The 16,084-nt window shown below is 36.5% G+C and overlaps 2 protein-coding genes across 6 annotated transcripts in view; both read right to left on the reverse strand.

Annotated features, from left to right (window-relative positions):
• Positions 1-16,084, reverse strand: part of LOC134536919 (neuropeptides capa receptor-like) — a 252,628-nt gene that overhangs the window by 24,124 nt on the left and 212,420 nt on the right. The gene's annotated exons all lie outside the window — the stretch shown is intronic.
• LOC134536918 (uncharacterized) lies at positions 4,147-7,918 on the reverse strand. The gene is made up of 2 exons (XM_063376997.1): positions 7,199-7,918; positions 4,147-7,112 (listed from the first exon to the last, which is right to left on the reverse strand). Exon 2 carries the CDS (start codon positions 6,497-6,499, stop codon positions 4,562-4,564), a length of 1,938 nt encoding a protein of 645 aa, XP_063233067.1. The 5' UTR covers positions 6,500-7,112; positions 7,199-7,918; the 3' UTR covers positions 4,147-4,561.

Genomic DNA, 16,084 nt, shown 5'->3' on the forward strand with positions numbered 1-16,084 from the left:
AAAATAAATATCCAGAAGCAGTTATATACTGTTTTGTCAGGACAAGAACGTATATGCGTATCAAGTATTTGAACATGAAATATTTTAACGAACAAGACCAAAAACGCAAAGAAAGAAATAAGATGAGGAAAACTACCCTCTAAGATTTTTCAGTGTGATAGTGTCCACTTTCCTTCACCATTATATGTATGTTCATAATTTATTTACGATGTTTTTAATTACTATATTTAAGAAAAGCATTTATTGTGAATATCGCAGCAATTATGTAGGGCTTAAGGTATTTATTGTATTCCAAATATTGAGTATGTCATTTTTATTGCCTTTATTGAAAATAATATATATATTAACAATGTAACAAAATTGCGATATTTTTGTATTGCTATTGCAATTTCGTTTCTTGTAAACATTATTGTAGACTTTTTCATATTGAAATTATATTTGCTATAGGGTTGTTTGTATTTTAATTTTACAGTTATAAGATTTTTTATATGTTGTTTACTGTTTACAAACATTTGAAAAATATTTCCTTAACCATATTTCAATTTCCATGGCAATAGTCTTGTTAGCTTTTCGGGTAACTCTTCTACATGGATGATAAGATGGTGCGACATCTAAAACATATCACACCACCTTTACATAACTATAAAACTAAGAGGTGTTTTCTTTACATAATATTAAAGCACAATGTTTCCTTGTGGCGTAGGTGATTTAGAATTTCCATTTATCTAGAAAAATGGGCTTTCAGAATGTTTTTTAACACACAGTGTTTGGGAAGGTTTTTGAAGAAAAAAATTGACTACGCGTTTTATTTTTTTGCAGCTGAATTCGGGCACTTGCATGAAATATAATTAATCCGTAGGAAGCGCAATGGTTTAAAGTATTGATTTTGAAGATTTGAAAAGATTTATTGAAATAGTGTGAGAGAATGAGCGAGTTGAGTGAGAAGAGTGCGGGAGTGGCCACATGTCTGCGCAGTTGCGGACAAATAATCCATTCTGCCTCCCCATGGCGAAGGATGAGTGAAACAGAACCCTGATAAACCTTCCCCTCCTCCGGGCACGATAGAACCTTATCGGCTGTGTGTTAGAGGGAGAGCGAGATACAACCTTCGAAGTTTTGTTAGTTCCCGCTAGATGGCAGGCCGCAGAGCGACCACCAGCGACACCCTTCCCGTATGAAGGCCATCTCGCCACTGACGAGCTGGAACTAAGCTCCTGACCTCCCTACATAGTAACGGTCACCCACATAGGCATCTAGACTCTTTAGTGGTCATATGATACAAAATTCATTGTTTTCGGGCCTGTGACCGTTTTTTACCGTGCACCAATCGCCTTAAGACTGAAGCCTGGATACGACGGGTGTGTCAAGGCGAAGTTAGGAAGGCCTGTAGCGTTTCTGTGGCGTGACTTCAAAGTTTTCCGTGCACAAATCTTGAACAAACATAAATATATATTTTTATATACACGAAAATCATTAACGGTGGCGACCTGGCTTTGCCGCCAACGGCACAGGACTCAACTATCCACGCGCCATTAAATATTCTCTGGAGATTTATTAAAGGTTTGTTCACGAGCCATATCACCTGTCTGCGGCATTCTCATGTAATGGTTTCGTTTAAGGTGGTTGCAGTCCATACTAAATTATTTTTGTTACATCTCGGGTACATTTTCACATCATTTAAAATTAATTCCAAATGTAGATAACAATATTTTATTGTTTATAAAAAGTTTTTTTTCCTACTTGCTTATTTAAAGGCTTTTATGAACTTGAATATAATTTTTTATGGCTGTTTTAGCATGTACTGAACTCATGATATCATGTGGTTTATAGTTTGGTCAACCATTCGTGTGTAGCCTTCGTTTTACAGTTCTTTATTTTTTTAACCTTATTACATTTATCAAATCATTAAAAATTATATTTTCCTAAAATCATACATTAGATCGAGTTATGGTTTTGGGAAATCCTAGTTTTTAATGATTTATGAATTATAGCCTACACAATCATTTTTTTTGAAGATGAAGGGTATATAGGAACGGTTAATACAAAACTGTATACCACAAAATTTCATGCTTTCAGTAGATGCTACGACTGAAATATAGAGTCGATTTTAAGTTCATGAAAAGCTTTTGAATAAAGATTTTTAGAAGAAAACACTTTTTATAAACAGTTAAAGATGGTTATATTGTGAATTAACTAAAAAAAAATCTTGTGCGAAAACACGAAATATTTGAAGCAAAATAATTGAAGTTCCTTGAACAGTGAAAAAGGTTTAAAACATGGTGATTTTACAACGTGTTTTGGTATGAAAAATTTGGTACACCGTATCGTAAGTGATATGGATACGCGCAGCGAGCTTTCATCTTTAAACATTACGTCGTAAAGTGATATGGTTGCCGCTAGAAGTACCGCTACAATAGCTACGCCAAGAACGATTTACAGGCCAGGATTGAGGTTAGAACACCGAACATAATATGAGCGAAAACATGGGCGAAGCCGGGTACTTTAAACTAGCTTGTCCTTCTAAAGGTTGATTGGATTAAAACGTACCCAAGTCGCATGTCTGAAAAGTTTTCAATAGTTAGAACTGTGTCTCGAGGCCTCGACCCGGAAAACACGGAAGCAAGAGTTATCTTATTTTTTCCCACGGCTGTGCGCGTCGGACAGAGAACAAATCGCCATCTATAATATCTTTATAAAAGTTGAGCGGAGCTATGCTTATTTTTTTTATTATTTCCTCCAGAACGACAATATTTTGCAGACATCTGCTGCGCGGGCTGACACTGCTCGAAATGAAAGCTGAGGCAGTGTTATTGTGAAGGAAAATAGGACAAACAGAAAGGGGGGGGGGACGGAAGGAGGAGGAGGAGGAGAGAGAGAAAGAGCGAGAGCGAGAGCGAGAGAGAGAGAGAGAGAGAGAAAATGGGAGAGGCGAAAAATCATGCTCTGATTTCAGGATCTGACAAGCAGCTTTTTTTTTTTTTGCGGATTCTGCTGCACGTTCGTAAAAATTACCATCGTTTATCGTGAACGAGACGAGACACCAAAAACCGAGGAAAGGATGGCTGAAGCGAATCGCGGACAACGAAGGTCGTAAGAGGACAGCTGATGAAGAGGAGAAGCGGTGGGATGGAGCGGCGACGGAACGAATTTGGGTTGTAGGACGCGGAAGTACCACGAGAAAACTAATCGGCTTGTGGCCACGTAAGTCCAAGTTTCCCAACATATGCGAAAAAAAAAAAAAAAAAAAAACCTGAGCCAAAAACCTACGCAGGGAATCGAAATGCTATTCGGCTCTTTTGGAAATTGCTCATTACCATAATGTCAACAATCTCACATTTTTTTTACATGATTTATTACGCCAAACGTAATTTTTTTTCTGACAAATTTTCAGTTAGAGACGAAATTTATACAGTACAGATTTACATAAAATGCAGGAGAGCTGTCGTGATACATTTACAGGAAGTAAACGCAAGGATAATTAAATAACAGACGTGGCTTGTGTTCCTTTGTACTTGGGAACGTTACGCGAAACAAGCAAATGAAACTACAAATAACATCCGGAAACAACGGAGAAAAAAAAAATCCTCTTTGTCCTTGATTACAATTCGTGAGAATTTACATGTGGCCGTATAATTTTTCAAGTGTTAATTTATTTAATTATTTATTTAAGCTGAAGAAGTTTAACATCACCCGACCATTGTCGGACGGAAAATTATTATTCAGCAGGCCTAAAAAGATTAGGATTATATGAAAGAAATTTAAGAGGGCATATCTCCCCCCTTCCTAATTAAAAGGGGATTCTCGGCAAATAACTTTCGGCAAACGTAGGAGGAACGGAATACAAGTACGCACACTTCGCGCTGCGAAACCGGGGCGTAGTAAACATTCAACTGTAGCTGTAGAGTTTGTTCGCGACAGTCTTGGAATCACAAACAGCACAACAAGAACGCGACGCGCGATTGGATAAGTTTTCCAACCAATCAAGTTTGACACGCCTGTGAAGTCAGCGCCAGCCACAAAATTCGCTGGCGAGAAAGACTTTCCGATTAGAAAAAAAATTTGATGTGTGTAAATCATTGATTTTATATATATATATAGGTATATATATATATATATATATATATATATATATATCTATTGCTCCAGGGAGTAATAGTATAAGTCAAAAACTTCTATTTTTCAGGAGAGAGGTTTAAAGATTTTAAATTAGTGACAATATCAAATTTCCATTATTTTAAATAAACCAAATGGCTACATATGCTTAGTAAATGATTTATTAGCATTTTACAACAACAATATTTCTTTCTTTATTGCTAAAGATTAAATAAATGACATGTACTGTTAGGGCCCATCATTTACATGACTTATACTGGTGAGAACACTGCAGGTTTAAAGACATGTACTCTTAAGACCATTAATTACATGACTTATACTGGTGAGAATATTGCAGGTTTTCTTAAATTAGATGACACTTTTTGCTAAGAAAATGATTAATTGACAACATTCGTATACTTATTACAAAAACCTTTGGAAGGTAAAGCTCCGGAAAGTGCAAAAATATTCATTCATTGAATTCCTCTATATCAGGAAGTACATCTCTTGCATCCACAGTAGTTTTCAAGTTTAAATAAAAGCTGTGAAAAACTGTGTCTATCAATGGCAACAGCTCCAAGAGATCCTTCTTTTTCTCTTTGGAAATGGCAAGTGTGGAGTTATAACATTTCTTTGGATGTAACAGCTCATCTGGACTGCGGTTCCGTCGTTTTAAACAAATTTCTCTGAAAGGTGCGTCTTCATCAAGTGTGTTCTTAAATTGAATCACTCGTCGTTCTTGAGTGTATCTGAGCCATCTCATCTCAGTCCACTTGAAGGGTTCTCCTGAACTATCCTTCTTTCTAAGAAAGAGACTAGTTTTGTACAGCTCAGCAAAATTGAGGAAGTCCTGATGATTAAGTTCTACAACTTCAAATTTGTTTTTCCTTCCAACAGTTCTGACAAGCTGGTACCAGTCATGGGGGTGTGACACAGTGAAGCGCAGTTTTTTCTTCTGCTTTTCTATAAGTGCATGGTCTGTGTCACATTCCATATGACTATGCCCACTCACCATAAATTTATGGTCCACCAACTGAAGATTACATTTCTGTTGCATCAAATACAGAAACATTGCTGCTACATGCGAGTTACGGTTCTGGCCGCCACATGTATCTGAATATAAAATAATGTGCGTTACATCTTCAGGTAACTCAGAAAGCTCTCTCAATACACATGTGGCAACTTGATTTGCTCCACGAGCACCTTCGCCTTCATGCCACATATAACAACGAACAGATGGTTTACTAGTTTCGTGCATAGTTAAATTATACGTCCAGAGCTGTCTTTTGTAAAAAGACACAGACGACTGAACAAAAGGTGTGGGCAAACATTGTTGTAAGTCGAACGTAAAACACCTTTTGCTAGGATCATCTTTAGCAGTTTTCTTGTCGAGATCTTTCTGTAGGTATGCTTTATCAGCTTCTGCATGATGCACAGATATTTCCTGTTTTATATCTTCTTCTTCTGCACCACTCGCTAGCTTCACTTTCATTTGTAATGTGTCACACCTATGACAAGTGTCTACTTTTGGTGCTTTAAAGGCTAGTCCCAAGGACTTAAACTCCCTAGTATATACAGTACGCCCCACAGGATTAGAAGTTGATTCTTTGTAAAATGAGAACATAGTATTCAAATCCAGAAAAGAAGGAAGATACTTCTTGTTGTTTGTTCTTCGCGTGTAATGAGATTCGTAAGAAGGGAATGATTGTATATGCCTTCGAACCTCATCCAGTCGTTCATCAGAAATTGCATTACCAGGTGATGTTTTTCCCCTGTTGTCCTGCTGTGTGATACCAGATGTAGAGGTACTTCTGTTGGTGATTGCAAGAGTTACAAACATTTGTGTCTCATCTAATGTGTTCATAAAACATCCCCTACAAACTTTTTCTCTTTTCCCATTTATCTTAAAATGAAACGTATGTGTAACCATTCTAAATTTCTCTTTATCAGGATTGTAAGCTCTTTTTCTTGATGTTTTGGTTTCCATAGTATCAACAAGGCTGGCAACATATGCTACTCTCCTGTCTCTACTACCAAGAGACCAATATTCTTTAAAAATACTTTCTCTTATGTCTTCAGGAAGTCTCTTTCTACATTCTGCTCGACAGTCTCTAAGAGGTTTCATTACTCTAGCTTTGACAACTTTACCGCTTAAAGTTGTGTATGACACCCCTCTGTTACGGTTTACACACTTTTCTCTTTTTCTTGCTCTTGAAAACCTACATTTTTTCACTTCAGCTTCAATTGTTTGTGTATTGTCTTCTTTTTCTCCGAGACCAGCCTTCCTCTGGCGAGGAACATTAACGGAAACATCATCTTCACTTGAGCTTTTCTCTTCTATCGGTTCATAATCTGGATCAATTTCTCCATTATCAATATTTACTTCTGCAATGTCTTCAGTAACCATTGGATGGAGCACTGTCAAACTTCCATCTCCATTATTACCTATAAGTAAAACAATTATTTTAGCTACAAGCACACAATAATGCCAATGACTTTTAAAAGAATGATTAGTTTTGTATCAACTCTCTTACCTGCCCATGTGTTCCGCGTATTTTCAAGGCCTCTGTCCTCATTAACAACATCATAGGAAAATTCACTCTGTTCATAATGTGGTTCATTTTCTTTATTTCTGTTATTTGCATCTGCAATGTCTTCAATAACCATTGGTTGGAGCACTGTCAAACTTCCATCTTCATTATTACCTACACATAAAAATAATGACGTAAGTATAACCACACAATAAAGCCAAAGACTACAATATAATAATAGTTTTACATCTACGCTTACATGCCAACTCATACTATGTAACTTACTTGCAAGGCCTGTGTCCTCAACAACAACTTCAAATAAAACTTCATCAAGTTCCCAATTGTATGATGAGGTGTTTGGTAGCTGTGTGCCATCAACATTAACGAGTTGTTCTTCAGTCACATTAGAAATTTCTTCATCCATACCATTCGAAATTGTGTTCCTAGTATCTTGAACAAAGACATGATCGTCCTCGTTTGTTTTTCTTTCTGCAATAAATAAACAAATAAAATATGGGCACTATCATAACATGAGAATAACTGCACTATAAAAGCAACATAACTTTTGTCCTTACCTGACCAGTATTCCGCGATATTCACAGTTCCTTTCTCATCTATATCGTCCCTAACCTCAATTCGGTCGTTTGTTACAACAGGTATGTCTTTCACATTTTCAATCACATCTGAAATAAAATAAAAGACAAAAGTAATAATGCAAAAGATTTTACTGCAGTTACAGACATAAATGGAGTACCACACTAAATTTAATTAGCACTTACCTGCATTTAAACTGGAGGTATTCTCTTTAGCTATTTTCGTTTTTACAAGTTCAACAAGTTTTTTTCCTCTGCTATACATTATTTCTCCTACACACTATACATTATAATGTAAAAATCAGAGGAATAGTGAAAAATAACGCAGAATCTTCTACTATTGTTATAACTTTATAAGTTAAATTCTAACCACAACCAACAGCTGGGAGAAGTTGTTCCCAATAGTATAAGTCAGTAAACAAGCAACAGTACCAACATAATTTTGACTTGGGTGTAACAGTATAAGTTGACTTGTACTCTTACACCCAACATAATTTTGACTTGGGTGTAACAGTATAAGTTGACTTGTACTCTTACACCCAACATAATGAACTTTATTTCTCTTGGACTGTTAGGTTCAAATCGTTATTACACTGGAAACAAAGTACAGTAGAGACTTATACTCTTAGACACACATAGTCGGCTACTTAAAAAATACTAATATCCGAAAAAAAAAAAATTCAATATTTTGACTTATACTCTTACTCCCTGGAGCCAAAGATATATATATATATATATATATATATATATATATATATATTCACGAGCGCTCGGCAAACTTCGGAGAATTCCGAAACTGTTCGTGTGTGGCTCTCATCTATGTGAACTCCAGGATTCCCCTTCACTTGTGAAACTCGCACGAGTAAACAAAAAAACGCACGAAACTCCTCCAATCCGGTTTTTTTTTTTCGTTCGCAGTTACCCGAGCGGTGCTTTTGTTTTTTTTCAAACGAGTGTCATTTCACAAGCGTCCACCCTGCCAGCAATTTGCGAGCCTCGGGAAACTTCATACCATACTTTGCCTCGCCTCTTATCGCTAAACAAAATCACGGGGTAAATGTTTCCTCGGCACGTGATGCGATTATGTGTGACGCGTGCGTCCACTCACTATGCTGTTAAAAATACAGTACGTCCATAGGAGAATGTCCTAGTTATATAATTTAATAGTATTTATCAACTGTAAGCGTTGTAGTGTTGGTTAAAGGTCACAATTAAAGAGTAACTCAAAAAACAGTTTCAGATAAGCGCATGCGCGAATACTGTTTTTTGTTTTCTCGCTTGCGGCGCGAAAGAATGGCTCTTTCCCCAATTAGTAAGGGGTGAACCCGTAAACGTTATTTGGCAACAGGATGGGGCCCCTCCCCCATTGGAATCTTTTTGTACGAGAGTGGTTGTAGGTCGGAAGTCCCTGACCGTTTAGTTGTATTGGTCGTTATGGTCGAGACGACAGAGCTCTTTTTTTTCGCTGGCATCCACGTTCACTTGACATAACGCCATGAGATATTTTTCCTTCCTTTGGGGCTTTACAAAAGATCGTATCTACGTTTCGCCGCTAGTCGAATGATTTGCCAGAGTTGAGGCACAGATTTGAAGAGGCTATTGCTTCCTGACGTTTATAACCAAAGTGTGGGAAGAATTGACCTTTAGGTTGGATGTGTGCCGTACAACTAAAGATGCACAGACTGGAAATTTATATATTAAAAAAAACTAGGTTAGTTTACCTTCAAATTGATGTATGATTTGTTGTAAATAGTAGAAATTTTAACTGTTATAATATGTTACTGAAAATGGGATATTCTTTCATCTCTGCCGCCCTCTCTACCTCAAACTGGCCAAATACCAAGGAGGCACAGAGGTCAACAGTGAAAGCATGGGGAACGGGCTCAATGGTGCCTTGTTAGGCGTGTAGAAAATCATGAGAACCTTGAGCCGACTGGGGAGGCCATATTACAGGATAAAATAGTTAAATACATACTAGTCAAAATTAATACAAACAGTGGTTTTAGTTAAATGAATACAACAATATCGTTTCTCTGTTCCTTATATTTTCTTTTCCTTAAATTATTTTACTTTAAATAATAACAAGGTTAATATCAATTGATGAGTATACAGTTATACTGATAGTAAAAGTAAATGTTAAGATAAGGGGCCCCTTTAGATACTTAAGTTAAACACATTGATTTTGAGGTTAAAAATGACATAGGTTGAAAATTACATAGGTTGAGTCAAAAAAAATGTAATTATTAGACCAAAACAATGCCGAAAATACTAGGTTAAAATTTTAGATATGTGGTGGCTCATGGTTGCTCTTCTGCATGCAGAAAGTAACAAAAAAGATCTTTCCTGATTAGACGAGCTGCATCAGGCACTGAGGAGCACCATGACTCAGGTGACGAAGAAGCTGTGTGTCACGAAGTAATCGCGCCCATGGCCACCCACGCCTTCCGCACACACACTGTACATAAATGTATTACAAAATAAGATAATTGAACAAAATATCATTTCCACATATTCTTGAAGGAATATGCGATTTTACTCACCACTTGCGGTGTACGGAGAATTAATTAAGACATTGAGGTCAACAGATTAAGAAACGGCCGAAGCTAGGAACAGTTACATCATGGCCGACATGCTTCAAAATGAAAGACGTATTATTTTGTGCAACTGAAGAAGACCATAGAGTTGAGACATGAAAGACTGCACATGTAAAACAAATAGAGTTACACTATAGTGCAGTTTTCCAAATCAACATTCATTATGGACAAAAGTAAAATTATTTTGTTGTAAAACTAATATAAGAATTTTAACACACAAACTTGTCCTTTTATAAATATAAATTATGCTGAAATTATTGGTTACAAGATGATTTACAAATTCAAGAATAAAAAAAAAATTATGGCTCCCAGTTTGCTATACAAAAAAAAATAAAAACAAGAACTATAAAATAGATAAAGTGAGCATGCGCATTACTAAAAATGTGCAATGGCACACATCCTGTATATTAAAATAATGTGTGGCCGCCAAGCTCTATTAAAGTGAAACTTCACATTTGCATGTAAACAAAACACTCAATAATGGACATTTTTAAATGGTAAAACTAAACAGTGAAACACCTACACAATGGAGGATTGCAGTTATTGTAACAACCATGGCGACGTAACACCAGGTGAGATTCTTAAAGCTGGCCTATTATTGATCTTATTCGTTATTCCCCTCACCTTCACCGCGATCTTTTAATATATTTACTGTATAGAAGTCGCCAGCCCAGGTTAAAATTTCTAATACGGTTTGAGGTAGTTGGATAATTCACCGCCGCAATCGCCACCATCTCTAGGGCATCGACTTGTGGTGGTCCCTAGCGGACAAGTGTCGAACTCTTCAAACAACCTTTCCCCCTCCCGTTGAACGACCTTGAGCTGCAGTGAATGATGATTGGGCGGTGCGGGGAATGACAGCGGGCGACAGCGCTGCGCTCTAACGTGTAAATAACAACTAAGACGATACAGGGCGTTACGGCAGCGCACTGCAGCGGTGAAGTTCCCAAGCTGCTCATCATACGCTTCTGAAAAAACGTAGAGTAAATCCTATCCACTCGGTACTTCTATACAGTATATATATTCAAAGCCGCGATAGAGTGCGCCCACATGCTTGTGCGTTGCGCTCTGATGAGTCTTACCTTGCCGGGTGTGAACACGTTTCGCTGGTATAATTGCGCGCATGTTATAAAGTTGTTATATTTCTATTACCTATGCGAATTCATGGTAATTCACTTCCTAGTAATTTTACCTTAATTAAAAATAAAGAATATAGGCGTGCCTATGAAATAATCAATATAATGGACAGAGCCATGTATGCAATAATATTATATGAATAAGATAAACAAATAAAATGTATGCGTATATATTTGCTTAAAGCAAAATTTTTAACTGTTATTAAACAAGTAAACGATTTTTTTTCGAGTGAAGGTTTGAACAACGTTTTCACGAGTAACGACAAGGGAAATAAAATAACAGCAAAAAAATATATACTAGAACCTCGATAATCCGAGCTGGATGGGACCGGAGCCAACTCGGATTATCAGAACCTCGGATTATTGGAAATACGAATAAAAACACGCAAAATCAATTTCTAATACATATGTCGATGTTTTAATAAAAATAAAATACAAACATATTGAAAGGCAGATTAGAAATATATACATAATTATTTTTTAAAATAATCTATTATTGTTTTTTTTTTTATGCTCCTCGCTTCTCAGCTGCTCGTGTGCTCCACTTCTTAAAAACCATTACGTCATTTGGAGTGACGTCATCTTGCTGCTCCACGTATTCGAGTGCCTTTTCTAAGCGTAGAAACCCATCTGCATGGCTAATTTTTTTGTTGATTTCTTCTTCCTCTTGTTCGTCTTTTTCGGTGTCCTCATCCCGGTTGTTGACCATTTCAATAATTTTCTCATCCGTCAATTCTTCAATTTCATCACTGTCTAACCACTTCTTAACCTCTTCAGCACTGGATTCCATTTCGCAGCCAGGGATTGCCACCATTAAATTCAATAGAGTCATATTATCACAGTCATCTTCAACTGTTTCTTCTTCTTCACTTTGTGAAACTCTCGGTTTTATAAGTTTTGACCAGGATTTCTGTATAGTTTCCTGTTTAATTTCTGACCACGCATCAACTAACCAATAGATAACGTCTTTTATATTAACTGTTTTTAGCATATCTACTAATGAAATTTCTTCTTCTTGCAAAATATATGTCAGAAGCATGCGTCTGTACTTTTTCTTTATTGTCGCAATGACGCCTTGGTCCATAGGTTGAATGAGGCTAGTCACATTTGGGGGCAGGAAAACAGTTATAATTTCATCACTTGAAAGCTCTTCTACGTTTGGATGGGATGGAGCGTTGTCAATAACCAACAGTGCTTTTCTCGGTAATTGTCGTTCTTTTAAAAACGTTTCTACTGAAGGAACAAATTCCTCGAAGAACCAATTTTTAAAAATGGTCGTATTCATCCACGAGTTCTTTTGATTTTTGTATGCGACGGGTAGTGCGTTCATATTTACATTTTTAAAAGCTCTAGGTTTTTTTGACTTTCCTATCACCAAGGGACGAAGCTTATGTGTCCCAGAGGCATTGGAACATGGCAGAACAGTAATTCGTTCCTTGCTCTTTTTATGCCCAGGAGCGGAAATCTCGTCTTTGGATGCTAGACTCTTGTCAGGTAGCATTTTAAAATTTAACCCAGTCTCGTCACAGTTATATAATTGATCATGTGTGTAGCCCCCTTCTTCGATCATGCTTTGAAATTTTTGAACGTAGTTTTCACCACCAGCAGCATCAGCTGAAAGCTTTTCTCCCGTGATATGCAATTGCCGCACACCGTATCATTTTCCATTTATTCAGCCATCCTTTACTGGCATTAAAATTGCTTTCACCTTCTTGTAATTTATTACGAAAATACTGCGCTTTTTCTTGTAATATAGGCCCAGAAAGAGGGACACCTTTTTGCCGCTGTGCTAAAAACCATGAAAACAAAGCTTCACTTGTTTTTTCGTACTCACTTTTTTTCATACGAGATCTGGATGTTGTAGCCTGAGAAAGATTTTTTTGAGTTTGCCATAACTCCAATTTATGTCTGTTGCGCCTCCAGTCACCCTCAGTAACAGCACTCACTCCTAAATTACGCGCAATTGTTTTTAGCGGCTCACCTTTATCAACCCGCGTCAGAGCTTCTAATTTATCACTTAATGATATTTCAGTATGTTTTCTTTTACTCATACTGGTCCGTAATAGAACTGGGACGTAACTACATAGATGTGCTCACGGCGAAGAACTTACGGGAACTAAAAATTGCCCTCTGGAGGGAACGCGGGGAAGTGACGAGGGGGCGGAGGATCTAGGCCGACGGAGAAAAGGGGTTTCCCCCAATGTTCTAAAAATAGATTCTTGCGACTTCTGACAGGGGTGGGCCGCTACCTGCTATGTACAGTCACTTACCCAACTCACCCCATCAGGCCTTCCTCCTCAACGTAGCCCTGGCCGTCCCTACATGTATGTGTGTTTGCAAAATTCATATTTTTTTCTTTCTCATAACCCCCGAAACTGACTCGGATTATTGGAAACTCGGATTATCGAGACCCTAGTGACCTATATTAATAAATTAAAGAGGTTGTGAGCTTGTAAGAAGTAAATAAATTTGAAAATTAATGGACCGATCACAAAAAAAAATATCTTACACTATAATAAAGAAACATTATTCCAGATGGACTTAAGCTAGGTTTCATTAAAAAAAAAAACTTTTTATGTATGATACAGTAATATTTGTAACTAAAACAGGAGAAAAACGTTCTGACAGAATGCTTTCTTGGCTAATGCCGTTACCGATATAAGAAACACCACGCAGTGCACTAGGATATTCAAACTATATAGATTTACATATCCTTATATACAGGGCCAGATTTAGAGGTCTGGAGACCTCGGGGCAACAGAGGAGCCCCAAATTATTTTCCAAATAAAATGAAAATTTTTTTTCAGTCGAGTTTTCCAATAAATAATTTATTGTGAAATCAAGTAGATTCTCTTAGTATTTAAAAAACATACATAAATATAATCGGAGACAATAATTATATGAAATTAAATTTTAGTGTTAATGAATATTTCTGTTAATATTTAACAATATAATCATGTATGTACAAAGTACTGTAGGTAAAGGTAAAACAGCGAAAAAATAATATCAAAGGATTTGTGGGGGCCCTCCGTTTGTGGAGGCCCCGGGGCTTTTTCCCCGGTTGCCCTCCCCTAAATCCGGCCCTGCTTATATATATACGTTCAAGCATATTCTCGAAAGTGAAAATAACTGTCGGAACTTTTGAGGCCGGTCCCACATCAACCCCAACAATCACATCACATGAAAAACTAGAGTTACCAAAGTTCGCTCAATACTCAAGGTAAAACGTGCTTATAACCAAAATTGCTTATAAATACCAAAATAGAAAGAAAATAATTTTAACTCAGAAACTCTGAGGGGTGGCAGAATATCAAACATCAAGATAAAGTATTTAACTTCATTTGAATTTTTAAATATATTTTGTTATGCAATTATCGAAGTTACTAAAATATAATTCCCATTATACCTACATATAATATGTGTCTGTTCTTTGCAAATAGCAGGTACATAAAATAATTTTATTAATACACACCTAAAGGTATGTTTTATTGAAAAAGATAGCAAATATTAAAGGCTGTGATGGCAAGCACAAAAAATTCCAACTAATTCTATTATCAGCCTGTATCAAAACAGTAAGTAATAAATGGAATACAGTATTCAAGAACAAATTCATACTCACTGAAATATATAATTTTAAATATTATGTGTTCGTTTTTGGAGATATAAAAACATTTTCTCTGAAATTAAGATGACCATTAAAACAACTTACAATGGTTAGTGCAAATAAAATTTGCAGAAAGTGCAACATGGAAAAAAAAAAACTAAATTTATTAGCACCCATTAAAAAAACTAACTTTCTCTTATTTTTACCAGGTGCATCACAAAAATAAAATCCATAAATATATCATCATGCTAAAAGAAAGAAACATTACATTAAGTTATCATTGCACAAAAGCAGAAAATCATACTCTGAAAATTACTGTCTATTGTACAAAAATAACAAACAACTGCAATACTTAAGTCTCCAAAACCTCCATTCTTTTGCGACGCCCCCCCCCCCCCCCCTCTCTTAATGATATGTTGTGTCAGCATCGTGATTATCATTTCTGTGCTCATAACCACGGGTGTATATGTATGTATGTATGTATATCCTTTTCAAGTACACTCTTTCTCCGCCCGCCGTTGGAATTCGCTGTCTGAATCTAAATCAAGAACACTTGCTTTTATTTATTTTTCTACTTATTGATTATTTATTCAGCTCAAAGTCATGAAAGAGAGAAAGAGAGAGAGAGAGAGAGAGAGAGAGATAAGAGTTTGTCGCCAAGATAAACAGGGATATTTACGACGGTGTAGAGTTGTGGCTTTTCGTGACAGCACCCAATTCGAAAACAGCCCCTGAAGGCAAGTTTTTTTTAAAAAAATGGGGTTGGGAAGGTGACTCTTATCGTGACAGACCCTCCCCAGAGTCGCGTGCGTCTTTTGGGCGTCTCACATCTGACATGAGCCGTAAACTGCGGCAGGAGGGGTAAAACAAATAAATAAAAAACTGTCCCCTCCCCATTAGAACTTTAAAACGTCGAACGAGCGCAGCATGTAGCTATTAGTGCCACGTGGCGCCTATCATTTTCAGTTGTTTGTTCCAATCAGATAAGTACTTATTTCATTTTTATTACGATACTTGGGCAAAGTTAAAGCAAGTCTAATTTCAAGATACTTCCCAACCAGGAAAAACCTTTATTCTTACGAATATGATGAGTTTTGCTTGAATGAGTCATCTTTTCGAATAAATTGCTAAGTTAGCATAGAACTTTTTTTTTTAAATTATGAATAGTCAAAGCTAACACGATTAATATTTTTTGCCGCGTAAGTCGCGCAAAGAAATTTTTCCCGAAAGTAAACAGTTAGTATGTTTGAATTGTTATCACATTTGTAGTCACAATATTTAATAACTTGGCGCAAGGTGAGGTTTTTTAAACTTTTGTAAATAAAAATGCATTCACTTCAAAAACTTTAATAAGACTCTCAAATTTGGTATCCAGAACCGTCATTTATTGGCCTAACATTCGTTCTCGTCTTGACGTTGAATTTTGAGACTTACACTGTAGTGGCATTTTGACTCACCAACTTTAATATACTACGAGTAGATGGATCATGGATGAAAAGATAGAAATGAAAATTGCGTTATTATATAGTAAAAA

This window comes from Bacillus rossius, chromosome 11 (assembly GCF_032445375.1).
Source record: "Bacillus rossius redtenbacheri isolate Brsri chromosome 11, Brsri_v3, whole genome shotgun sequence".
Lineage (NCBI taxonomy): Eukaryota > Metazoa > Arthropoda > Insecta > Phasmatodea > Bacillidae > Bacillus > Bacillus rossius.

Excerpts from the sequence above, each read along its gene's own strand:
- LOC134536918 (XM_063376997.1), bottom strand. The coding sequence starts at position 6,499 with ATGGTTACTGAAGACATTGCAGAAGTAAATATTGATAATGGAGAAATT.